The 23,536-nt window shown below is 40.3% G+C and overlaps 4 protein-coding genes across 11 annotated transcripts; 2 read left to right on the plus strand and 2 right to left on the minus strand.

Annotated features, from left to right (window-relative positions):
- Positions 1-387: 387 nt before the first annotated feature.
- LOC137587747 (ADP-ribosyl cyclase/cyclic ADP-ribose hydrolase 1-like) lies at positions 388-5,474 on the minus strand. Its single transcript, XM_068304360.1, has 8 exons — positions 5,242-5,474; positions 3,514-3,640; positions 3,291-3,426; positions 2,549-2,631; positions 1,819-1,892; positions 1,551-1,637; positions 1,166-1,249; positions 388-809 (listed from the first exon to the last, which is right to left on the minus strand). Exons 1-8 carry the CDS (start codon positions 5,406-5,408, stop codon positions 752-754), a joined length of 816 nt encoding a protein of 271 aa, XP_068160461.1. The 5' UTR covers positions 5,409-5,474; the 3' UTR covers positions 388-751.
- A 772-nt stretch (positions 5,475-6,246) lies between these two features.
- Positions 6,247-11,378, minus strand: LOC137587713 (ADP-ribosyl cyclase/cyclic ADP-ribose hydrolase 1-like). Of its 5 annotated transcripts, none has more exons than XM_068304307.1 (11): positions 11,280-11,378; positions 11,085-11,130; positions 10,819-10,934; positions 10,601-10,724; positions 9,862-9,988; positions 9,623-9,758; positions 7,789-7,871; positions 7,595-7,668; positions 7,417-7,509; positions 6,996-7,082; positions 6,247-6,837 (listed from the first exon to the last, which is right to left on the minus strand). In XM_068304307.1, the coding sequence occupies exons 3-11, from the start codon at positions 10,916-10,918 to the stop codon at positions 6,759-6,761; spliced, it is 903 nt and encodes a 300-aa protein (XP_068160408.1). In that variant the 5' UTR covers positions 10,919-10,934; positions 11,085-11,130; positions 11,280-11,378; the 3' UTR covers positions 6,247-6,758. The 5 variants fall into 5 exon arrangements, with proteins under 5 accessions (XP_068160408.1, XP_068160407.1, XP_068160406.1 ...); XM_068304306.1 differs by having other exon boundaries at positions 7,789-7,874; XM_068304305.1 differs by having other exon boundaries at positions 9,835-9,988.
- A 1,430-nt stretch (positions 11,379-12,808) lies between these two features.
- Positions 12,809-16,961, plus strand: LOC137614260 (inositol monophosphatase 1-like). Of its 4 annotated transcripts, none has more exons than XM_068343981.1 (9): positions 12,809-12,875; positions 13,074-13,180; positions 13,636-13,769; positions 14,333-14,437; positions 14,714-14,759; positions 14,924-15,032; positions 15,189-15,297; positions 15,402-15,553; positions 15,866-16,961. In XM_068343981.1, the coding sequence occupies exons 2-9, from the start codon at positions 13,118-13,120 to the stop codon at positions 15,985-15,987; spliced, it is 840 nt and encodes a 279-aa protein (XP_068200082.1). In that variant the 5' UTR covers positions 12,809-12,875; positions 13,074-13,117; the 3' UTR covers positions 15,988-16,961. The 4 variants fall into 4 exon arrangements, with proteins under 4 accessions (XP_068200082.1, XP_068200081.1, XP_068200083.1 ...); XM_068343980.1 differs by having other exon boundaries at positions 12,819-12,875; positions 13,071-13,180; XM_068343982.1 differs by having other exon boundaries at positions 12,833-12,922; positions 13,071-13,180.
- A 2,918-nt stretch (positions 16,962-19,879) lies between these two features.
- LOC137614261 (inositol monophosphatase 1-like) lies at positions 19,880-23,124 on the plus strand. The gene is made up of 9 exons (XM_068343984.1): positions 19,880-20,030; positions 20,380-20,473; positions 20,574-20,713; positions 20,807-20,911; positions 21,268-21,313; positions 21,412-21,520; positions 21,848-21,956; positions 22,636-22,787; positions 22,925-23,124. The coding sequence occupies exons 2-9, from the start codon at positions 20,411-20,413 to the stop codon at positions 23,047-23,049; spliced, it is 849 nt and encodes a 282-aa protein (XP_068200085.1). The 5' UTR covers positions 19,880-20,030; positions 20,380-20,410; the 3' UTR covers positions 23,050-23,124.
- Positions 23,125-23,536: the final 412 nt, after the last annotated feature.

The raw sequence follows: 23,536 nt of genomic DNA on the forward strand, positions 1-23,536 counted from the left end.
ACGCTCCTCCTCTCGGCCGCCACACATCCGTGGTTCACGCAGCGTGGGTCAGACGTTTGTCGGCCTACGTCTACACACACAAGACCACAAGGAGGTGTGAGAGCTCAGTCCATGTGTGGTGGGTTTGTGTTTTTACTCACATTAATTCTGAGGTTTCAGTTTCATGTGAAACTAGAGAAGGAGTTAATACATCAAGGGAGATTAAGTTACAATAAAAGGAAGTAAAGTTGGATTGTTACAGATCTGGTTTTGTCTTTTTGTCTAAATGCTTCCAGTCTAAACTGAATGCCTTCGTTTTGGATCATTCTTCTTTAAAATTTATATTGTTTTGTTTTTTTCCGAAAATATATTTTAGAAATGAACTGCCACTCGCAGAGTATTTTAAGATTTTATTCAAAAATATTGAAACTATTTCACCAGTGGGATCTACAATTGATGTGATCAGATAGCAGCGCTGGTATTTCACCCTACAGGATACAAAAGTTCATCCATGTTCTGTAATACACAAGGAAATACTTCCCTGAATCTCGTCACTAAAAAATACAAAAGTCACATTTTACAAATAGTGAATCAATGATTCTTTAATAAAAGACTCAATTTATATTGAGACTGACTGGCTGACATGAATTAGGTTTCCACTTTGCTGTACAATAGCGCAAGTTTTCCCCAACAAATATTTAACATTTATGTAAAAAAACTAGAAAATGAAGTGTTATAACTGGTTGTTTGTGTCCCGTCACTCATCAGATCATCACCAACAGGCTCCACAGGGTGTCTCCGGATTAGAGCTGCACTCCTGGATCTGAACTCTGCAGACAAACAAATAATATTCAGTGAAAGACAATAACATTTGAAGAAGCCAATGATGTAATAAATTTACCCATTTTTCGAATATAACAGGCCAATAATGTCATAAAAGTCCTGAACCAATAACGTAATAACTTTTGGCTCATAGGATTAGGGTTAATAAAACATTATTATGATAGATAGAACTTATTACTTTATCAGTTCAGGACTTTTATTACTTTATAGGGCAGTTATTACATTATTGACCTATTATATTTGAAAAGTGGGAAAGTTTATTACATTATTGGCTTTAACAACAGTAGGAAGTACGTGCAAATTTGCGATCACACATCTATGCACATACTATATATATACTTACTCGGCAACTTCCTCACAACTGTATTTAATTCCTTCATCCAGCGTCTCCTGTAAATCCTTTAAAGATGCGTTTGTGCAGTTTGTGCTGAAAAGGATACAGAAAAGGAACTTCAGTATTCCAAGTGGAAGTTATTCCGCCTTGCAGATCATCGACAGTGATCGGCAGTAACGGTACGACACTGCTCCTCTTGAGGAGGTCCGCCACCTTTTGAAAATGCCACTGCCACGGGGGGGCGTAGCTTGGTATGCAGCAGTGTTTGGGTGGGTGGTGGAAGTCAGTGAATGGTCAGCCTCAGACATCATGGCTACATGCTGTTCCATTCACCTGTCAGTTCTTTTCACATTGCGGTTGATCAGTTTGTGTGTATTGATCGTGAAAGTCTTACACAAAGTTCTCCTGAGTGACCAGAGCAACGTTCAGACTCCTCACCCTGGTGGCGTTCAACCTCTGTACCTCAATGCTCCCGAAAATACTGGGAAAAAAAGAGTGTAAATAAAGAGCTGACCAACAAGCAGAGAGCAGTAAGCTAACATAAGGACAGTAAAATATTACACTGATCAAAGCAAAAGCAATAAACAAGATGAACACAATGAGAACCTTTTACTGTATTTTGTAGTGAACTACTACCAAAGGAACATCTCTATTACTCTTACCTCTGAGGACTGAACGGCGCTGTTATGGAACCATTTAGCATCGCTGTCACATGACCACAGGCAGCCTCTGCATACTACAGACAGGAAGGCCTTGTTAGCGTGTTAAACGGAGGAGATACGTTTAACTTTACAGGCCCATCCTCCACCTCCCTGCACTGATCTGTGGACAGTTCGGTAGGAACTGTGTGATTAAGGGTCACGTCACCTGTTCACTCTTCGGATGTCCTAACAAGGTATTTATGAGCATTCCAAATATTTCAGTCTTTTAAAACCTCTGTCACAACTTGTTTGAAGCGAGTTTCTTCAGAAAAAAAAAGTCTATTTACAAGAGGATGAAGTAAAATTCCAACAAAGTAGACAAAATACCTACATTTTCCTGTGCAAGCGAATACTAACGGTGCAGCAGAACGGAGTGATTTAAAGCTTCATGTAGTGATTTACAGTCATTTCACAACTACAACAACCCCGTTTACAGTCCCAGTGGTTGTGATTGCTGTTTGCGGTTTGTTTTATTGATTTCATCCCTGACTCTGAAACAAACAATCCTAACTAGGGCTCCCCTGAAAGTGTGGGGGCTGCTGCTGCTGCTGCTGGCTCAGGACAGCGCTGTGCAATGTGGCTCCATGGAGACCGGACACAAAGCCTCGTTGATGAAAGCCTGTTTTTTTTGGCTCCGTCCCATCATTACGGACTAGATTTTTCACCTGAATGTATTGTATTGTTAACTCACAGCAGCTGAGGCTCTGCTCCAAAATGAGCGGACGGTGTTGTTCTCACAGTCGGTCCATCCTGGACAGCCGGTGGTGAACGTTTCTAGGACGACAGAGACGTGTTCAGTACTTCTTTCTTTCTGCTGTTTCAAAGGAAGCTTGTGAGAATTTCTTTTTGGAGGGGTGCTCGTGTGAATGAAAATGAAAACGTCAGATGTAAAGACAAAAAGCAACCGGAATGAGGAAAGCTGAATTATAGAAATGCTGACACTTAAAATATACTGTAATGTCCACCAGAATATATAATTACATCACATGAACACTGACTTGAAAATAGAGTAACCCATCCCCCTTATTTATAATGGATTTAAGAAACTAACATGACTCGACATGCTTTAATACAACATAAAAGAAGTTTTAGGCCTCGCAAACAACACAAGTGACATTTCACACAAGCTGTAATTATTATTTATTTTTTTAAGTCACACACAATAAGGTATTTTTCCTGCAGGGCATACAAGATGACAAACATGTTTGAAGCTGTTACTACACGTTTTTAAATCACGTTTTTAAATGTCAAACGGAATAACTCAGCACTGAGTTGAATAACGGCTGCCACCCCTTTTTGTTCTTTCCTTTCAATCTATTTGTCAGTATTTTTTTTATTTTATTTTATTTATTCATTTTTATTTTTTTTGTGGTAATTTTAATGTTATTTCCCCCACAACATAATTGAAACACACCTAACTTGATCTCTTTTACCTTTGCTCCCCTCCTTTCCGCACCAGGTCAGACCGTCCAACACAAATCCCATCAGAGTGTCTTCCATTGTGATAAAACAATCCCTTTTTTCCGTGAAGTCGTGGACCACGTACTTTGTTTTGCTCCAGAACATCATCTAAACCCATAAGGAATCACATGGATGTTAAATGTCTCATAAGTGAGTAATTTGTGCACAGAAAGTCTCAAGATGAGTGAACTTTACTCTGTTACAAGCCGGTTTGATGGGGGCTACGGCGATGAATGGGTCATAAGCCTCCATGGGAACCTGACAAGGGTCCTTCCCTATGTAGGATTGCTCAAAAGCCTCCCAAATCTTTTGACAATCATATCTGCAAAATAAAAGACAGCATGGGATATTTATAAGACAAATATAGTAGTACTACAGTACAGTAGTGCATTACTGTTTATTACAATCATCTTACAGCTTAGTGCGAGGCAGGCTACCACATATTTTCGAGATGTAATTGTAATCCATTTTACTGTGTGTAAAATAAGTTGTTCTACAATAAACAATCCAAAAAATATGTTTCAGACAGATTAGACAAAGCGTTCTCATTCCAGTGGGAGCCAACAATGGACAAACCTGCAGAGAGGACAGAAAGGAGGCCAGACGGTCACTGGAGACCAAATCCTGGGCTGGACTCCAAGCTTAGCATTACATTTTTTTTTATCGCTCTCTATGCAGCACTTCTTATTACACTTCTCCCACTCCAACATGAAAGGGAGCCACTTGTTCTTGACTGGATTAAACCAGTTAACACTCATTAATCAGTTTACTGGGCACATTAGGGAAGTCTTTTGATTTTGATTGAACTTGATGTTTAGATATGTTGGCATAGTGTTAAAAAACAACAGACTGTTTTATTCTAACATGTAATTAATATAATTGATCTTAGTTCATTTGTACATGTGTGCTAACTGGAAATTATTATCTCCATTGAATCACAGGTAACATAACAATTTACATTATCAGTAGTTAGTACACCTACTTATTATGAGTGTCAAAGGTCTCTGCTGTCAGAACGTGTTTCTCTGGTGTAACGTGTGGATATTTTAATCCTAATTAAGGGTTATTCATACTTAGCTGGTCTGTCACTGCTCTCCAAGTGCTACATGACTATTTAAAAAGTTTAAGTTTAACAAGGGAGTGATCACTTAGGGTTATTTAGTTAAAGGCATATATATATAGATCTAGAACGTGTGTTTAGACTGAATTATAATTTTTTAAAAAAACAGTAAAGCATGACCAAACATGTCCTTCACAGAGATGTACAATCCATTTTAAAAGTGCAGGTATATTTTCTGAAATTGAAAGCCCCTGGAGGCCTATGATTCCTCCAGGGGAGGGGCGCTGCCAGAAGCTGCTGTCTGGATATGCATCACCTTTGTAGCAGCATCAGTTTGAGTCAGTCAGTCAAAACCTGGTTAAATGCCAGTTTATTTACTTTATAAATTGTTAAGAAGTTTCATCTGTCGTGTGCATTTTATATAAGGTATTTTGCGAATAAATCAGCTTCCCCAACCAGATAAAATAAGATTTAAACAGCTTATTTTTGAGAGAATTTAGTAAGGAAGAATCCTTTAGTTTATCTGCAAATTAAAAATCAATGCATTTGGGAAAAATGTTTTCACTGTCTATAAAGGATAGGGAATGATCTCCTTATAATTATATGAAACTGCCACAAAAACAGTTAAATATATTAATGTGCAATGAAGTGTGTTAAATATCTACTATGACCTAAAGTTTGACTTTGTTCCATCACTTTCTGCACCGGTTTTAGCTAAGAATAGTCTTACGTCAGATATTTTAAGCTGTAGTCTCAATTTCTTTTTATCTGCGTGTTGTTTACTGAAAGTGTGGTTGGGAAACCTGTTACACGTGTAACCCTGAAATTAAAATAATAATAAAAAAATAAGGAAATAAGCTTACCCTTCGAAATTCCCACACCTAGAAATAAAAGTTTGCTTAAACTGGTCTGTGCTGCGACGCAGCGTCACCCCCAACACCACAGCGAGGATGATAATAAAGAGAAGAACACAAAATAAAGATAGATAGAAGCAGCGTTTATTCCGTTTCTTGTCCTGATGACGATCCATTTAAAATCCTATAAAAAATGAAGATAAAACGTCGCTAACTAACAGATGACTGCTTATTGTCGCTAAAAAGACGCACAAGCTTAAAGTATTTATCCCAAGGCGCGCTCCAATCAGAAACGTCTCCTTGTCACGATGGGAACGCCCACACGGTAACACCTTATTGATGTAAGCGGTGAGTTTTCCACCAAAATAAAAGCATCGGTTTTATTGGAATCTGAAGCGCGAACACCTGCGACGTGCAGCCTGCAGTGACGCAATCCGACCACAGGGTGCGCCCTTTCAGCATGAGGATGGGGTCAAACTGACGCACGTTGTTATTCCTCAGGTTGTTGAAATATAAATAGATATTTTACCTTCAGCAGAATTGGTCTAAATCCCTGTTTTATTCAGTGATAGAAAAATAATTCCACTTTATCTTTTATTTTAATACTTTGTCCTAAGTGAAGTCGAACCGCAGATTTATTTATGAACAAATAAATACAAGTCTGCCCAAACTCTATTGTAATCCCCATTGTAAGGCGTGGCTTGGCTGGTTCTTCTGATAACACACAGGTGACTAGTTAAACCACAGAGACACGCTGCAGACATTTACTTACAATCAGGAAGACTAATGACTAAAGGTCACCCATCCCAGGTGAAAATATTATCTTCACCTCTGTGTTGCTTAATTGTATGATCTTATGGATTATATATAATTATGTGCTGTGATAAGAAAATTATAGTTCCAAGAACCAACCAGAGACACTGAGCACACAGTTCAAACTACTCATTATGTGAGGCAATTTGATAATTAACCAGTAAATTTGCAATTATGACAGACATAAAAATAAGGCACAATATTTAATTTTAATGCAAGATATGACATTGAGATTGCACAAAACAATCATGACCTACAACGATTCCCTTGTGAACTTCAGTCTCATAAATAAAAACAGCTACTATTTATGATCCGTGGTGCTGATGGGTTGCTGGACACTCAACACACTCTCATTAAACTTTCCATGACATCCACATTATCAAAGACGGAGCGTCTGGCGCCAGATTAGCTGTGCGATCATTTGATTACCTTTAGAGATTAAGAAAAATACAACTTTTTTTTTAAGAAGTCATATAAGTACATAAAAATTAGCAATGGCTATAGCAGTGTTTCGTTTCAGCAGCGCGACGTCAAAACAACAAAGCAAAACCAAACATTAGTCAGAGCAAGGGCTGTCTTATTCATAAAACAGATACATTTTGTTTCCAGGATAATCTGCTGAAAAAGGGTAGATAAATAAAAGCATGACCTTTTTAAGCACACGAATTGAATTTCTTCACCGGGAATGACTACAAAACAACAAGATCAGAACACTAAATCGATGAATGAGATGCACATGTTTGGCAGGAGGAGCGTTTGGGGTTCTGGATGCTCTGGAGGACCATCAGGGTGCTGCGGACAAATCATCAGGAAGTTCATTTAGCCATAAACAACATTGCTATGAATTCTCACATGGGGGTCTGAAGATATTTCTATGCTTGGTTCTGCAGGACACCAACAAACATGTGGCTTCGCTGTTTAATCTGGACGACTTGTTGGGGGTCACTTACTGGTCATTGTCGGTGCAAGTCCACCGGAAACCTCTGGACTGGAGGATTTGGATCAGGTCTACAACAGATCCTTGACAACATGATTCTCTGCAGAAGATAAAAACACATGACTTGATTCGTGAATATTAATGTTTAACACTTTCTGATAACTCAATGAGATCATAAGTCAAGGCTGTGAAATGCCTTCTAGAGTGCTGATAAGACATTAGAACAAGTCTGTATTAACACAACATTATGATGATGCTGTGAGACAGATGAATTATAAATCTTTGTAATCTTTCCATGGATTTGTTGTTCTGAATGTTCCAAATTGATTTCACTCTGGATTTTTCACCCGTTTTCAAAAGACTTGTCCTGAGAAGTTACAAAAACATACAAAATTTCACTCTCATACAAACAGGTCAGATGTTTTACACCTTACATGTAAGGTCCTTCCAGATTGGTCACCACTTTAATATTGACATAATCCACCTTGTTGGGGCTCAGGACATCCAGTTCAACGCTTGCAAACATGCTGTAAAGTGAGAAAAGAACAGTATTTCATAAATGCCACACAGGGTTTATCGTTAAAACATTTCATCCGTGAATGCTGTGCTTACCTTTTCCTATTGAAGGCGTTGACAATAGATCCATTCAGTAATACGGTGATGTTACCACATGCCATTTCAGCAAACTAACAAAGGGGGGAGGAAAATCATGTGAGAGCTGTAATCCGCTGCTGCTTTTGAAGCAGGATCTTTTCATATAATTAATGAATAATGCACCTGTGGATCATTTCTGACAATAAACTCACATTTTGTGAGGCGAGTCTCCACAAGGAATAGACCGGATGATTTTTACATGCTGACCACTCCGGACAAAAGCTGAAATTAAAACCTGCTTTGTGCAAAATTTACAGTTGTTAATAATAATAACAAAGTGGGATCAACATTTATTCATTGGTTTAGGAGAAGTTTTAAAGCTTATAAAGGGCTCTCTTCATCCTAACTGGGGTCATTGTCTCCTCCACATTGATCTGTGTCTCTGTCTATGAAGCAGGGGTAAGTCACACCCCTTGGCAGAGGACCATGTCATTGGTCCAGCCTGCTAGACTCAGAAAGGATGCTCATGCTCTGCTGAAACGAAACCATTCTACTTGTTATTTCATTTAAATCAGGGGTGTCAAATTCATTTTAGCTCTGGGGCCACATGGAGAATAATGTGTTCTCGAGACGGAAGGACCGGTAAAACCGTGGCATCAAAACTTAAAAATAACAACTTCAGATTGTTTTTTAGTTTTACTTAAAAAAAGAATTTTGTCTCAGTATACAGTATCTAGAAAGCCATTAAAGTTTAAGTCACAGCCTATCTGGGATTGAACAAAATATATAAAATAGATGAAACAACTCATTTATGTATCAAATTCCTCATTTCTTATTTCCACATATTAATCCTGTAATAAATCAACTATTAGAGACATTTGATGTTATGATCCTGTGTTTTATGTGTGTGTTCTGTTCATTCCTGTTTTCTGCCTGCAGGTGTTTTGGATTTCTGTTGACAAGGAGGTGCATTTTGGGCAGGCAGCTGATGAGACACACCTGAACGGTGTCTGTCATCATCCTCCCTATTTCTTGCCGGTCATTCCTCCACTTCTCTGCCAGAGAATTCAGTCAATGTACCTGGCTGCCTCTCAATTCTTTTCGTTTTGCTCTGCTGCCTTCAGTTTTTTATTTTATCCTTGTGTTTTCACAACTCACCTAATGTTGCTTTGAAAACTCAAGTTGATTTACTCTCTGCCTTGTAGGCTACACTATTTATTTACGGAAAAATAAAAGCTGTGCTATGCTTGAACAGTTTCAGCAAACCAAACATGAACTGAGGAGACTGTTCTTTAAATTTCCACAGAAAACAATCATTTTCACAGAATTCTGTTACAGCATCTCATTCAGCCTCAAGCACAGTTACTCATTGTTTCATTCCTGAAAACTGATGTCTTTAACTTACAAAAGTGCGTCAATTTTAGGAGTCATATGTTGAATTGTGGCCAATTTCAGGATGTTATTTAACTGCTTATTTATGAGCCTTGAGAATTTCATTTTATTGATGCTCAATACATAGAAAACTTGCTCACAAAGATATGTGGTTCCAAACATGCAGAACACTTTTTCGGTAAGGGTTGTGAGGCTGGGGTAACTGATAAAATGTGTCCATGCCAGCTTTGTCAAATTTCCCCTTCAAGTCTTGAGTCACACTGCAAGTCTTTTATTTCAAGTCTGTTGTTGTCGAGCGTGTCAGAGGCACTTGTGGTGAATGGCGGGCAAAAAACTTTGAAGTCATTCTCCAGTTCACGAAAAATCTTAGAGCATGTCTCCAGTGATTTTAAGCTTTGCAAAATAATTTCTCAGGCCAGATTAAACCTGCATCAGGCCCGGGGCCATATGTTTGACACCCCGATTTAAATCATTTTCTGTAATCCCTCATCCTGTGTGGGGTTGGGAGGATGGAGTCTATCCTGGTTGATTTTGGGCAGGAAAACATGCAAACTAATGCAGATATAAATTCGACTGACGACATAAATTGGGCTTTTGCAATAATTGTGCTTTTAATGTGAGATTTATTACGGGTAAATTTTGAAAAAGATCTACCGGTGTCTTCCTCTTGTCCACACCAGATGAGGTGGTTGAACATGTAGCCCACCAGCGTGTCCTCCAGCGTCCAGAAGTGACGTACGACAGCAGAGTAACTGTGCATCAGCGTCCGAGTTTTACTCCAGAAGAGGAACTAAACGGAAAGGGAAGGAAGATGTGAAGCAGATCAATGACAAAATTAAAAATTATAATTTAAAAATTGTAAACACATTTGTTATTCCTGGGTAGTTGTTCACCCTATCACAAGGCCAGGATTGTGTTGCCTCATAAAAAATCTGATGATAATCCTCCACTGTGACGTTACAGGATGATTTACGGACAACCAGCTCCTCGAAGCGTCTCCAAATGTCCTCACAGTCATACCTACACAGAAAGATACAGCATTTCTATGAAGAATTAATTAGGATTTGATTAGGTCAGATTAGATCAGATTAGATATTTGAATTAAGTAAAATTATAAACACCATATTGTAAAACGTTTCCACAACTTGTAAAAGTCCTACATTTGAAGCCATATTTCAAAGTAAAAAGAACAGATTTTTTTTCTTTTCAATCAGAAATGTTACCTTTACTCCAGGTGAAGGGGTGTATTTTTAAGGTTTTTTCATAGGTCTTCATAAGGTGATGACAATTGAGCCTATAAATTTCTGATCCCATCAGATGAAGCCAGGTAGAAATAATCCTTTTTTGTAATGTAGCCTTGGCAAATACCCAGAAAAGCCTTTTCACACACAGAGTATCGGTAGCTGCCCTTCTACCAAAGAAACTTCTTTGTCTAGGTTCCTTTCTTTGAACAAGAGCCCAAATAATGGTAACTCCTTCAAGGTCCCATTCAAAATTGGAATTATCAGGACTCATGGCTTTCAATTCTCTCTACCAGCAGGACAGGAAAAACCTCTTCTTCTCTGGGAAGTCAAGCTTTATCAAGCTGTTAAATTTGGAAGATTAGTGATGAATGAGTAGAAAGAACTGCACCTCAGGCTGGGGTTGACAAATGTGATGTAGTTGTAACATCTTCCCAGGACGATCTGCTTGATGTTGGGGGTGGTCCCCAGCTGGGACGTCCGCTGGTCGGGGCAGAGCAGGAGCGTGAACCACCCTGTGATAACAGATAGAAACATGCAGGTGGGCAAATCCACAACAACAAAGGCAGAAAGGAGAAGAAACGGGTCCGTCATGAGGGGATTACTTACATGTGGTCACACTAATCAGTGCAAAGGCTTTAGGGGAGCTAATGACGGCGACACCCCGACCCGCCTCATCCAGCCTCAGAGAAGATGTGTGTGTGAACATGCTTTAATCTGTCGGGCTGCAGATCCACAACAAAACACATTTTCTGATCACGTTTTTTTCCAAAGCAGCAGGTATTTGTCTGACATCTCACCAGGAGTGTGTGTCTATTTTTTTTATTTGTGTTTGGTTTTTTTTTTTTGAAGTATCTACAACACTCTCACCACACCTTTGTTTTTACTCGAGCTGTCAAACCGGGCAGCTTTCCAAACACCCTGCAGGAGATTTTAAAGGTGATACTTAAAACAAGAAGAAGCAATGGATCATTTAAAGGAACGCATTTCTTTAAAGGTAATTGGCTACTACAAGCAATTATGAAATAAAGCCATCATAAATAGCCACGAATATTCTCTAAGACACTCACCTTATGTCACTGTAGAAGGTTATAATTCCACAAAAGGCTCCATGGCTGTTAAGTCCTTCCTCTGGTCCAGACGTCTGCCTGAATGAGGTCCTGTTGTGGTGTGATCTCTGTGTAACCTCCCCTTGCAGCTAATGGTTGCCTGAGAGGCTGGTTGCCCTGTCAGCGGACAGATGAGCAATTCTTTCTTCCAGCCTCCTCTAAATAAATGACCAGATCCGCATGACACCCATTAGGGATCGCCCCACACTGTCAACTGTTCTGGTATATCGGGTCATGGTCGGTTACAGAAAGACGTATAGATAAGAGTCTTATAAACTTATTTCTATTTTTGTTGTACTAGAATTAAACATCCGAGGATGGATTGAATGAAAGCATCTTAGCGTTATCATTGGAAGTATGTGAGCATGCTCATTAGGCATCACAAAACTTGTATAACTTGCAGAGTGCAAACAAAACTGCTTGTGATCAGCTGAGTGTGACTCTTATTTTCTCATCTTAAGACGTGCAAAACTGCTCAAAGAAATGTTTCGCATTTCTTCATTTCTTGCAGCTTTTGTCTGGAGGCAAATTTATTGAACAGAATTGATGAGAAAGTCAGCATGTGTTCTCAAGTGTCCCCACAGACCTGGTGATGATTATTCACAGTCTGTGTGTAAAGCACTGTGTGGAAAAGTGGACTGATGTGGGCTCAAAGAGAAGTAACCCTTGAAAAGAGAGAGAAAGAGGGGGAGAAAGATGGAGATAAGCTAATTATGTAAGTTTTGAAATAAAGATTCCCCGCTCAAATTAATTGCTGCATCTAACGACATGCGAAAGTCTGTGTTCAGCTTTGGCATAAACCACTGCACATAAATTATTTTGCAGTAATTTGTAATAAAACAGCCCCAAAGGTCATAACCCAACCCAAAGGTCACCTGCAGGTAAATCTGTAACCTCCATCACCATGATTCTGTCTAATGCGGCGCTTCTGGCCCCATCTGTTGGACAAAAGAGGTTTGTGTTTATTGTACAGGTCCTCTGATCATATTGAGTTTTATTTTTTATTTTTTGTCAAGCAACAATTTAATGAAGAATTTTCAGTTAGAATTGAGGAATTTTAGCAGTTACAGTTTGTAAAGCAAATTTATAATTTATTCAACCCATTACTTGACACAAGTAGACACCAACCATCAACTGTAGATACTAAGTAAGTATTTCTAATTAGTCTTAGCTCATAGTACACAACTAATTATGGTGTCTTGTTTTCCTCTTTAAAATAATATTCTCTTTACTTTTACTTTTTATTTATCATTATTTTACACAATTTTTTTCGTAATGTGTTTGACTAATAAAAAAAGATGATTAATTATATTTTCATGTAAAACATTAAAAAAAAGAAAAAAAAGAACTTCAAAAAACCCATAAAAAATCCTTTTACGTGAACGCTTCCTCTCCGGAAAGGACAGCTATTTAGCCAATGAGAATGGCGAAATGACTTCCGCCGGTATTTATTGACCAATGAGATTGAGTTTTGCTTTTAGTCCCACCCTCTTCTGGCTACAATATGGTTTGGCTGGAAACTAGCTAGACGCTCACCGTAACGGAGTAAATTAGCAGGTCGGTTCAGGGTGACTACATTCCGGATGTGTTTGTTGTCTTTTTCGGTCAGCGCAGATTATATTTACGCATATTTACCGAAAAAAAAAAACCAAAACACTTCAGCGGAGCTCATTTAACACTTTTGTTCGTTTCTCTGTCTGCTAGCTTATCGCTTGTTGCTGTCTTGTCTGAATAATGTTCGCTTCTCTCCAGCAGGAAGTCCACGTTAAAGTCAACATATTTATCCACGACCCGTCAGCATGAGCGATGAATGGCAGGAGTGTATGGACCATTGTGTGGAGGTCGCTAAAGAAGCAGGCAAGGTGCGTAAGACTCTTCTCTCTGCAATATCCTGATTTTGATTAAATTTTTACAAAGTTGTATTAACTGTATTAATCCCCGAGGGGAGATTAGGAATCCACGATTAGGAGTCCCTAATGCCAATCCTAATTAGGAGTTCCTACTGTCAGGATCAGGAAGACAAAACGTCAGTTCAAGCTTTACATCGCCCTATATTGTCATGCTTGACAATATAGGGCGATATTTCCTCACAAATCAGGTTTTTCTGGTGAGTTTTGAATGCCTGGTGGGATGGAAGAGATCTAACTCTGAAATTCTTTAAGTGGAGGTTGTGGGGGGAAAAATGTAGACTTGAAATATTCAAAGAATCCTCTTCAAAATGTGATCAACTCATCGTCATCCATAGATTCACCACATGAAGAACACGTTCATTACCCGGGTGATGACTGTTGGTGATATATGGTCGTGTTCTTCACAGATGATCCGCGAGGCCCTCCAGAAGGACATCTCCATCATGGAGAAGAGCTCACCGGTCGACCTGGTGACAGAGACGGACCGGAAGGTGGAGCAGCTCATCATATCCTCCATCAAAGAAAAGTACCCCACTCACAGGTACCCGACTGGCCCATTACGCTCGTTTCACTTGCAGTGTGAATAATACATTTCCATAATTTGCATGTGTTATTTTGGATGTCGTCAGGCTTTTTCATACCAGTAAACCCTGCAGCCAGGCATTTAGAAATAATATCATGTCGTCAAGAGATGCTAAAAAAGCATAAAATTAGTAAAATAGCAACTAAATGTTGTAATAAATCTGAATTATGCAGCTAATTGCAAAGACGAAGATCTCATTGCTACTGCAAAGCTTTTTCTAAATGACCCAAAATAAATTCGGTTGCATTAAATCCTTCACTGGCTGATAACAGACTGGATAGAATTAAATAGTGAATTGAATTAAAAAAGTGTAAACGCAGGATATAATATTCCTCCAGGAGGTTTAGATGGCTGAAACTGAAGAAAAGATGCTGAGGACATGATCTCTCAAACGGTACTAAATATCACCGAGTCCAGAAACAGAAGTATACGCAGGAGGTGGATGGTATTAAGATGGGTTTTATCGTTAATTTTACGATTAGCTAAACCATTTTCTTTTGTTTCCGCTGTGATTTTTGAAGCGTTATCGGTGAAGAGTCGGTGGCGGCGGGGGCTTCCAGTGTCCTGACAGACGATCCGACTTGGATCATCGACCCTATTGATGGCACAACCAACTTTGTCCACAGGTATTCCTCTCTCTGAAATCCTGTAGACACCATCTAGAAACCCTGATGTGGGCCTGGATTTGTTTTTTCTTTTTTTTCTTTTTTTTTTTTAATCTCTGTCGCTCTTTGTCTATTTTTATCTTTTAATTAGGTTCTCTCTTGGATCGTCCTCTCTGTCAAGGATAATTAGACAATGTAGATGAAACTGAACTGATAAAAGGAATTGATTCCTCTGAGCTTATACCTAGAATGAGTTCATTAAACGAGTGTTTCATATGGTACATTTCTTTTGTGTAGGTTCCCGTTTGTGTGTGTATCAATTGGCTTCACAGTGAAGAAAGAGGTACGTGTTATTGTTTGTGAATTACTTATAGCTTTGACACTAGCGGTATTAATTAATCAAATCATTAACATAGTAACTACCCCAGTGCGACAGCCAATCTCCTTCTGCTTCTTTCTTCCTCTAACAACACTTTAAAGCTCTTCTGCGCTTCCTCTTGTCCTCAGGTGGAGTTCGGGATCGTCTACAGCTGCGTCGAGGACAAAATGTACACGGCGCGGAAAGGCAAAGGCGCCTTCTGCAACGGGGTTCCGATCAAGGTGTCTGGACAGGAAGGTGGGCCAGGACGTCAGGCTGCGCTGGTGCGGTGTCTAATAGCATCCACCAGGTGGCGACGATGCCACGTCCATTTTCTGCTTCTACCTGCAGCTCCAGTCAGACCTGAAATCACAAAAATGTGACCACTTCTCATGTTTCTGTTTTTTCTCCCAGATATCAAACAGTCTCTGGTTCTGACAGAAATGATGTTCAACAAGAATCCTGAGCGTTTCAAAACCATGTTGGCCAACGTGAAGAGCATCCTCACCATCCCCGTTCATGGGTAAAAACGCACCCGGTTGATGCATCAGTAAACTGAAATATTTTAATGAAAATCTCCAGGGTTATCATTTGAGATTACATCGATGGTCTTTTTTTCATCCGCAGCATCCGCTCTCCGGGCAGCGCTGCCATCAACATGTGCCTGGTGGCGTGCGGATCAGCCGACGCTTACTACCACATGGGCATCTACTGCTGGGACATGGCCGGAGGGGCGGCGATTATTAGGGAAGCCGGTGGGGTCATCGTGGACATTTCAGGTGAGCCGCGGAGAAAATTGCGAGCTTGTCGAGCACCAGCTCTTGAGACGCTCTTGAATCGTCGGTAGAAATGAAGGAAGTTGATCAGAGAGAGATCCACTCGTGGGAAAACTGAAGGATCGCTGACCGAGGTTGACCTCACGGAGAAAAGCAGCGTGAAAACAAAAGAAGCTGAAAATGTTTAGGAATTATATTTTCGTCTTTCTAGCCACGTTTTGACAGTTATACCCCTGAAACATAAAAATGTTCACATCACGAGCTGCTTGTTTGTCCAGGTTACCGTTAGATTTACAGTCCATGTCTCTCATCCAGGTGGACCGTTCGATCTGATGTCTCGGAGGCTGATCGTCGCCAGCACCAAGGCGATCGCAGACCGCATCGCCAAGGAGATAACGCAGTTTGACGTCGGCAGAGACGACGCAAAGGTCCAGTGAGACGCGATTCTCTTATTTAAACGCGCAGCCGTCGTTTTTATCAGGTTCCATCTTTGCCTTATGAACCAAGCGGATGAATATACCTCTGGTGAAGAGCTAAGTGGGTTTTACGGAACATTCAGCACTTTTTAGTCTTTGAAATCACTGTTGGTTTTCTGCTTTGTCACAGTTTCTGACTTTGTGTTTTGTTGTAATTTATTTTAGTGTTAATCATTATGTTAAATATGAACAACACACTTTTTTACAGTATTGATTATAATCAGTTGGCTGCTTTTGCCTTTGTGTTTATATCCGTATTGAACAGTTGAAACAGAAGGAGAAGATTTGGTTGATAAAAGCCCCCCATTAAGCACAACAGAGCAGTTACTTAAATTAAATGTCATGTTCGATAAATTTTCCGCTTCATACTAAGATTTTGTGTCTTGTTAAGTTGTTATTTTAAGAAATTAATTAACAGTACGATTGTGAGTTTTAGGCTGTCCAGAGTTTGTATTGTAATTAATACATAGAAGAAAAAAGTGAATCTATCCAACTACTAAATTTTATGTTTTTATATCCAGACTAAAATAAACTGATGGTGCTCTTGAAAATGGGTGTAGTATTTGTTATGTATGTTGGAATATAAAGGGCTGTATCTAAACTTATACAACCGCTGATTCACCAACCTCGTTTCATTGGAGATTGAAGTCTCAGCAGAGTCATCAGCCGCCGCCACCTCCCTTCAATCCCATCCTCACTGAGGAATCAAAGCAACGAGCATTGGAAACTACCAGTGCCCCGTATGCTACCCTGTGACCATCAGCACCACGTGTCGTAAAGATTTATACTTAAAGATGCCAACGTAGCGATTTCATTTCATTTTATTATGTTGGAATTTCACATTTGTCGTGTTTTCCCTTTGAAATACAGAACTAAACCATCCAAGACACCAAACCTGACCAGATAAAGAGAACTATGAGTAATAAAATCTACCAAAACTGCTCCCTAGTTATTTTCTTCATTCCTGCTAGACTGTAATTCCTTCGCCACAAGAAATAAAAGTTTCTATATCCTGAAATCTTATTATAACCAGAACTCCATCAGATGAATTAGAATCCCGCCATTTATCTTTAAGAAAAGCTGCTAAACACCTCTGTGACATCCTATCAGTGTTATGAATCCTTCGAATCAAATGTTCATATCCTGTCTGACCTAGAATGGAACAATGATGCACTGCCTCACCTCCTTATAAAACCTAAGAAGCAAAAGTATAAAGAAAGTAAAGGAGTCTCTCGTGGCAACCAGGAAACCAAATAAACTGAAAACAGTACGCTTCTGAAACGCCATAAAACACCGGAAAAAACACAAAAACACTGTTACCGCTGTGATTTAGGAGAGAGATAAAAGCTTTCACCTCCATTACACCATGTAAAATTCTATGCTGTGTTTCCCAGTGCTGTAGATGCTGCACATGCAGAGCACCGACCCCCCAACTTTCCAGGGGTGATATGTTTTACGAAATGGCCTCCACTCGAGTTTTGCTCTCCACGGACCGTTGTCTCCAGCTTGTGTTTGCTGATGACTAACAAATGATTTTAAAACTCTTTACTTGAGCAACCCCCCCACCCCTCCCACCCCAGAAACCAATGGCCCATGTTAGTCTGCACCCAAAAGGGGTGGGTGGGGGTGATCTTCAGTGTTGGCGCTGATTTCTCAACCCGTCAGCTCCTCCATCGTTTGATTTTTTATATTGGCACAGGTTTACAGTACTGTAAGTTTTTTCACAGCACCCCTGGTGGCTGCCAAAGGAAATGCAACCATTGTCTGAAAACCTGGCATGGATGGAGGCTTTATGAGAAAAACTGCTTTATCCTGGTTTTAATCACACAATGGCATTTGTTTTGATGCCTCAAAATGTGTATTTACCCTTGAAAGAGAAACACAGGAAGTCACATGATCTCTTGTTTCTTCACATATTTAGCAGGTGTCCTGTTTGGGGAGAGATCTCTGGCCAGGGAAGATTTGATAAAGATATTTTTCACTTCAACTTTGTGATTCCAGCTTAGTTGGTTGGTTGTGTGGGTGTATGGACAGATCATTTTATTGATCCATCCATTTGCAGCTTGCAGTCCCGTTGTCGTATTTAGCATGACATTCATTCAAAATAAAAGCAACAGAAGACAAACTAAATCTCACTTAACCGAATCTGACTACGCCGGAATCACGTCTGAGCCAGAAACGCCAAAGAAACATCCGTCTGGATGCAGGCTTCGAAACTCAAAAGGGGGATTGGATGAAAGATTATAAAGGACTCTTCGGGGGGAAAACCTGCCCGACTGAAGCTCCTGCTCATCTTTCACGATGCCCCCGTTGACCTTCAGAAACTTCAGGATCATGGCAGGACTCAGTTACAGCTGTGATCCCAGGGAGCCAAACATCCAAAACATCCGTCATCCCGGATAAATTATTCATAACAGACCTGCCAGGGAGATGGGAGGACTGATGTATTTGTTTTGCTTGTCCTATTTCCCTCAGCCAGCCTCCCGACATTTTGGAGAGCGTCTTATATTTAGTGCACAACAGAGACAACAGGGTGACAACTTCTCTCCTGCTGCTCCAGGTCAAACAAAACTTCCAACAACGCCTCCCTTTGTGATCCCCCATGCTGATGTGTCAAGATAAACAGAGGTCTGTTTATTTCGGCTTGTGAAACGTTATATATAGTTTCTACGGCGGGGCGACGATGTTTTCTCAGCGTTGTCGCTGTTTAACAAAACTGTTGCGCGACGATCGACCTCAGATCTCCGAGAAGTCGCCGGATGAGGGTCACACGCGTGTTTAGGAATTGAAACGTTTCATGTAGCGTTCAACCTTTCATTGCTAATCGCAAGCGGGTAAAAGTGGTTTTAGGGTGTTACATCACTTATTTCTAGTTTTGCAATGCGTCAAGGCAACAGGCGTCAAGTCTGGACAGGCCTCGGCGGTGAACTCCTAGACTGTTGATGGATTTTTACAAGCACAGACGATGTAGGGGGGAGGGGGGCGGTCAATCAATGCAGAGCAGTGTGCAAGCTAACAAAAGGCTATAATTTCCTTGAGAAATGTAAGCATTTACCACAAATTGCATAATCTGTGTTGCAGCGAGGTACGACTTCTTGCAAGACAGGTGTTTGGTGTTTTGTAGAAGAAGTGGGCTGGAGAGTCTCTCACGGCCTCTTCTCTTCCCACCGGACTTGAACACAACATGTATATGAATTTGTTTAAGGATTATAATGGTCATATTTGCACGCATTAATCCGTCTCTTCCTGCAGCCTCTGCTCGATAAAACGAGATACTTGCATGCCATTACAAGTCCGAACAATAAGCCTTGCCTGACTGATCAGCTGTGACAGTTTAACGTCTAGACGCTAGACGTGCAGGTTCTGTGCATCAGCTCCCTTTTTTAATTCCCCTCAGCTTGAAGTTGATTTTAACTTTCTGCAGCCACAGTGAAAAAACAAGCATGTTTGCTACGGTGACTCACCGGGGGGACCTCTCAAAGTATTTTTCCACTAGTGGAATACAATAAAGGGACATAAAGGGAAAGCTGAATAGCTGTGAAACTGTCAGGAAATATAACACTGACAGGAGGCTCGTTGTTTGTGTGCCAAATCCCATGTTATAAAAAAGTCAGGAGCTGGAATGTACCATTGTTTCTGCAAAATGCAGGATTTTCAGGAAACTTTTAAATTGGTATCGGCGGTAATATTGACAAGATCTTCGTTTGATATCGTCCCACCAGCTGTTGCATGCCAGCTCAGCTCAAGAGTATGATGAAGGCAACCCAAATCTTCCGCATTCTTTGCAGGAAACATTGCATCTTGTTGTTGCATGTCTGTTTTTATAGTTTGGTTTTGGGTTTTTTTGGTCCATTAAAGAAGGCAAGAGGGTGGTGCTAGTACTTTTCCCACCCTGCCATGCCACCCCTCTTTAGTTGCTTCACCTCTGCAATGAAGCGACTTTAAGTTCTTCTACAGGAGGTGCAAGGAGCCAAACTTTAAGAAGCCCCACCTGACTGCACACGGTACGGTTCCCTTTCATTCTTAAGCCTCCTATTCTAAATAAGTTGTTTTAGTCTTGATAAATGAATAATATTCTGATTTTAGTAGAAGTACACTTTCATGTTTTTATTAATTTATAAACATGAAGCTAGATTCAAATGCAGGAAGTAACCTTGATTTAACAAGTTCGTATTTCATGTCGAACTCACGGTTGCAGAAGTGTTATGCAACTCCGTCTTTAGTAAAGGAAGTGAGCCAAGTGCGGTTTATGAAGCGCTCTAAGAGAAGACATCTTATTTAATAATAATATTTAATGCAATGCATTCATAAGTCATCCTTTAGCTTTTTTACAATCTTAGATTATCATTGCAGGTTCTCCTCAGAAGGCCATCCTTTGAAGAAAATGGGAGACGAGTGGCAGGAGGCTTATGACTATGCTGTTCAAGTGGCAAGAAAAGCTGGAGCTGTACGTACGAATGTCTGAACGTATTTCTTCTGTGGTGTTTGCAACATCAGATTAAACCCGTTGGTTATAATATTCCTGCTAAAACATTCTATTTGGTCAGGAAATCAGGAAAGCGGGGGAGAGCGAGATAAGAGTCATGACAAAGAGCTCCACAGTGGACCTCGTCACCAAGACGGATGAGAGAGTGGAGAAGATCATCATCGGTGCTCTTAAAGAAAAATTCGGAGAAGGGACACATCAGTAAGACGCTCCTGTGCAGAAGACGCACAGTTAAACAGGCGCTGCATCGCTCTTTCGTATTCTGATTGGTCCATCGGTTCTCCTGTGCTGCAGTTTCATTGGAGAGGAGTCGATGGCAAAAGGGGAGCCGTGCATTTTAACAAACGATCCTACGTGGATCATCGACCCCGTGGACGGCACCACAAACTTCGTGCATGGGTAAGGCGGTAACAAACGTGATCGTTCGATATCCGTGGGTTTGGGTTCAATAGGCTAATGTTCATGCATTCGTGACAGTTTGAGTTTTTGCTCCTATTTACATGCTATTTGTTTAGTTTGTATTATTTGGAAAGATTTACTTTGAACCGAGTAAGCTAGATTCAGACCTATAACGAGGAGAGAACAACTGGCATGATAGAAAAATAGCAGGAAATGGCTACAGTATCAACAGGAAGTTTACACAGCTTCCATCTTTATTACTTCTGTGCAAGGACAAGTTAACTGTTTCCTCCTGCTTCCAGCTTTTATGCTAAGCTACGCCTATTTAATGAAGCCTATGTTACACACATTCACAGATTCCCCTTTGTGGCTGTTTCTATTGCCTTTGCTGTCAACAAAGAGGTAAATGAAACCAAATAAATGAAGGGATTACGGTCCACAGAAGTATTTTGGGTATTTTTAGTTTTCTAAGATCTGAAGGATCGACGTTTTGCTTCCAGCTGGAGTTTGGTGTGATCTACAGCTGCCTGGAGGACAAAATGTACAAAGCCAGGAAGGGGATGGGGGCTTTCTGCGACGAAGAACAGATTTATGTGTCTGATGTAAAAGGTAGTGCAGTTTTATTTCTCGCAGTTTGAACATTTAAAAAAAAAAAAAATCAAATCAGTCATTAAAAACCAGAAGCATAAATTGAGCCCTGCGTTGACCACAGACCTGCCTTCACTTTGCATTTAATATTGAAAATGAATATCTGAAAAAAATATCCACACTCGAGGCTAATATTTTAAATGAGCGCATTAATGAAGCAATAAAACATAATATTGAAGATTTAAAAGGTTATGCACGCTGAGTTTATTTTTGGTCTGCTACCAAACTTGTGACTGGGTGTCCCTTTATGTGCATAATAGGATCCTCTTTGGCATGCTGTCATTGCAGATATCAAAAAGTCCATTATCATCTCTGAGCATGGAACGGACAGGAGCCGTGAGAAAGTATCCAAGATCTTCTCCACCATGCAGAAGATCCTCTGCATTCCGGTGCACGGGTAAATATTCCGGCTGCGCTGAATGATTCTTTACCGTTAGCTGCCTGACGCAGCTAACGGTAAAATAATCGGAGCTGCATTCAAGGCCGGAATCATAAAATCCAATAATAATTCTTTACAACCATCATTTCTTGTGCAAAAAATGAATTTATCAGTCTCTAAAAAGTGAGGCTTGATTAAAAAAACAAAACAAGCCAACCTGCACTGGTTCATGAAGAAATAGAAATGTGTTATCAAAAGTAGAGATTTTAAAAAAAAAAGCTATGAGAGAAACCTTGACACATTAATGCTAAATAATAAAACAAAGTTACGTTTAGAAACTGGACAGAATGTGCACATCTAATTTGTGAATGCAGAATCTCCACATTAGCAACTCAAAAAAGTGAATAAACCCAACAAGTTTTAACTCCTTTTAAAGCTAACTAGCAGTTATCAAAGTAAATGCAAAGGTGCAAGTTTACGAGAATCTGTGCAGCATTTGCCACAGATCCTGGATCAGTTTTGTTCGTACAACACGGTGCTGATGTCCCGCGTTCAGACTTCAGTTGGATGTCGGTGCAGAAATGGAGAAGTGGCGTTGTGTGGACACCCGGCGCGGCGTGACACAACTTTGTTGCTTGACATTTGTTGAAAAACACATAACAAAGCAACCTTGAAATGTACCTGTATGTTCTGACAGGCTGCGGGGGTCCGGGACAGCCGCCACCAACATGTGTCTGGTGGCGACGGGGGCGGTGGAGGCCTTCTTCGAGATCGGGATCCACTGCTGGGACATCGCCGCTGGAGCGGTTATAGTCAAAGAAGCCGGAGGGTTGCTGATGGATGTTGACGGTGCGTGTTTTCAGATGTGATGGTGTGATTATTTGTCAGCGGTGAATTCAATGCAAAAAAAAAAAAAAAAAAAATCGAGTTAATGAATGCATTTCCCGGAGACCCTTGTAAATAAAAGCTTTGTCTGAAAATTTCAGGGAAACCGTTCGATTTGATGTCTCGACGGATGCTTTCGGCAAACAACGATATAATTGCCCAACGGATCATCAAGGAAATTGAAATATTCCATGTGCCGAGGGACGACGAGCGACAGGAGATATAGGACGCTTGTACGATGAAAACAAAAGCCTGATCTATTGTATTTGAACCTTGTCAATAAAGCTATGGTTGCAGTCTTCATCGCTGATTCTCTGAATCTCCATCCTGGGAGCGTTTCATCGTCCAGGAAAGAAAACCGTCCCCCGGGTTACATGTAATTACATGTCTATGTCATTTTTCCGTCATTTGCACACATGTGACTTATTCTGTTTGCAGACGCACTAACTGGAGGATATTTCTTAACCCCAACAGATTACAGGAGAAGCCCCCCTTTAGTCTGAGACTGATGCTTATTCTGAATGGATTTCCTATCGTTGAATTTATTTCTTCTTCCGTCTCATGTGACTCTAATGTCCAATTATCTGATGGGAATGAGTGAAATTGTGCCAGGGTGATTACCCTCATTAGAGCCAACAGTCCTTAACGTTGAGTTAAGTCAATGTTGAAGTGACTCCATAAACACCGGCCCTGTCAAGTGTCATAATGTATTC

The sequence above is a fragment of the Antennarius striatus genome, chromosome 20 (assembly GCF_040054535.1).
Source record: "Antennarius striatus isolate MH-2024 chromosome 20, ASM4005453v1, whole genome shotgun sequence".
NCBI classification, from domain to species: Eukaryota; Metazoa; Chordata; class Actinopteri; order Lophiiformes; family Antennariidae; genus Antennarius; species Antennarius striatus.

Coding starts and splice junctions, on each gene's coding strand:
- LOC137587747 (XM_068304360.1), bottom strand. CDS start 5,408: ATGGATCGTCATCAGGACAAGAAACGGAATAAACGCTGCTTCTATCTA. Junction 1,893..2,548: donor GGAGCAGAGCCTCAGCTGCT/GTGAGTTAACAA, acceptor TCCTGTCTGTAG/TATGCAGAGGCTGCCTGTGG. Junction 1,250..1,550: donor GTCACTCAGGAGAACTTTGT/GTAAGACTTTCA, acceptor TATCCTTTTCAG/CACAAACTGCACAAACGCAT.
- LOC137587713 (XM_068304303.1), bottom strand. CDS start 10,918: ATGTTCACACACACATCTTCTCTGAGGCTGGATGAGGCGGGTCGGGGT. Junction 7,875..9,622: donor TGGACAAGAGGAAGACACCG/GTAGATCTTTTT, acceptor TTTTGCACAAAG/CAGGTTTTAATTTCAGCTTT. Junction 7,510..7,594: donor AACGCCTTCAATAGGAAAAG/GTAAGCACAGCA, acceptor CTCACTTTACAG/CATGTTTGCAAGCGTTGAAC.
- LOC137614260 (XM_068343981.1), top strand. CDS start 13,118: ATGAGCGATGAATGGCAGGAGTGTATGGACCATTGTGTGGAGGTCGCT. Junction 14,760..14,923: donor GCTTCACAGTGAAGAAAGAG/GTACGTGTTATT, acceptor TCTTGTCCTCAG/GTGGAGTTCGGGATCGTCTA. Junction 15,033..15,188: donor CAAGGTGTCTGGACAGGAAG/GTGGGCCAGGAC, acceptor TTTTTCTCCCAG/ATATCAAACAGTCTCTGGTT.
- LOC137614261 (XM_068343984.1), top strand. CDS start 20,411: ATGGGAGACGAGTGGCAGGAGGCTTATGACTATGCTGTTCAAGTGGCA. Junction 21,314..21,411: donor CCTTTGCTGTCAACAAAGAG/GTAAATGAAACC, acceptor TTTTGCTTCCAG/CTGGAGTTTGGTGTGATCTA. Junction 22,788..22,924: donor GTTGCTGATGGATGTTGACG/GTGCGTGTTTTC, acceptor TGAAAATTTCAG/GGAAACCGTTCGATTTGATG.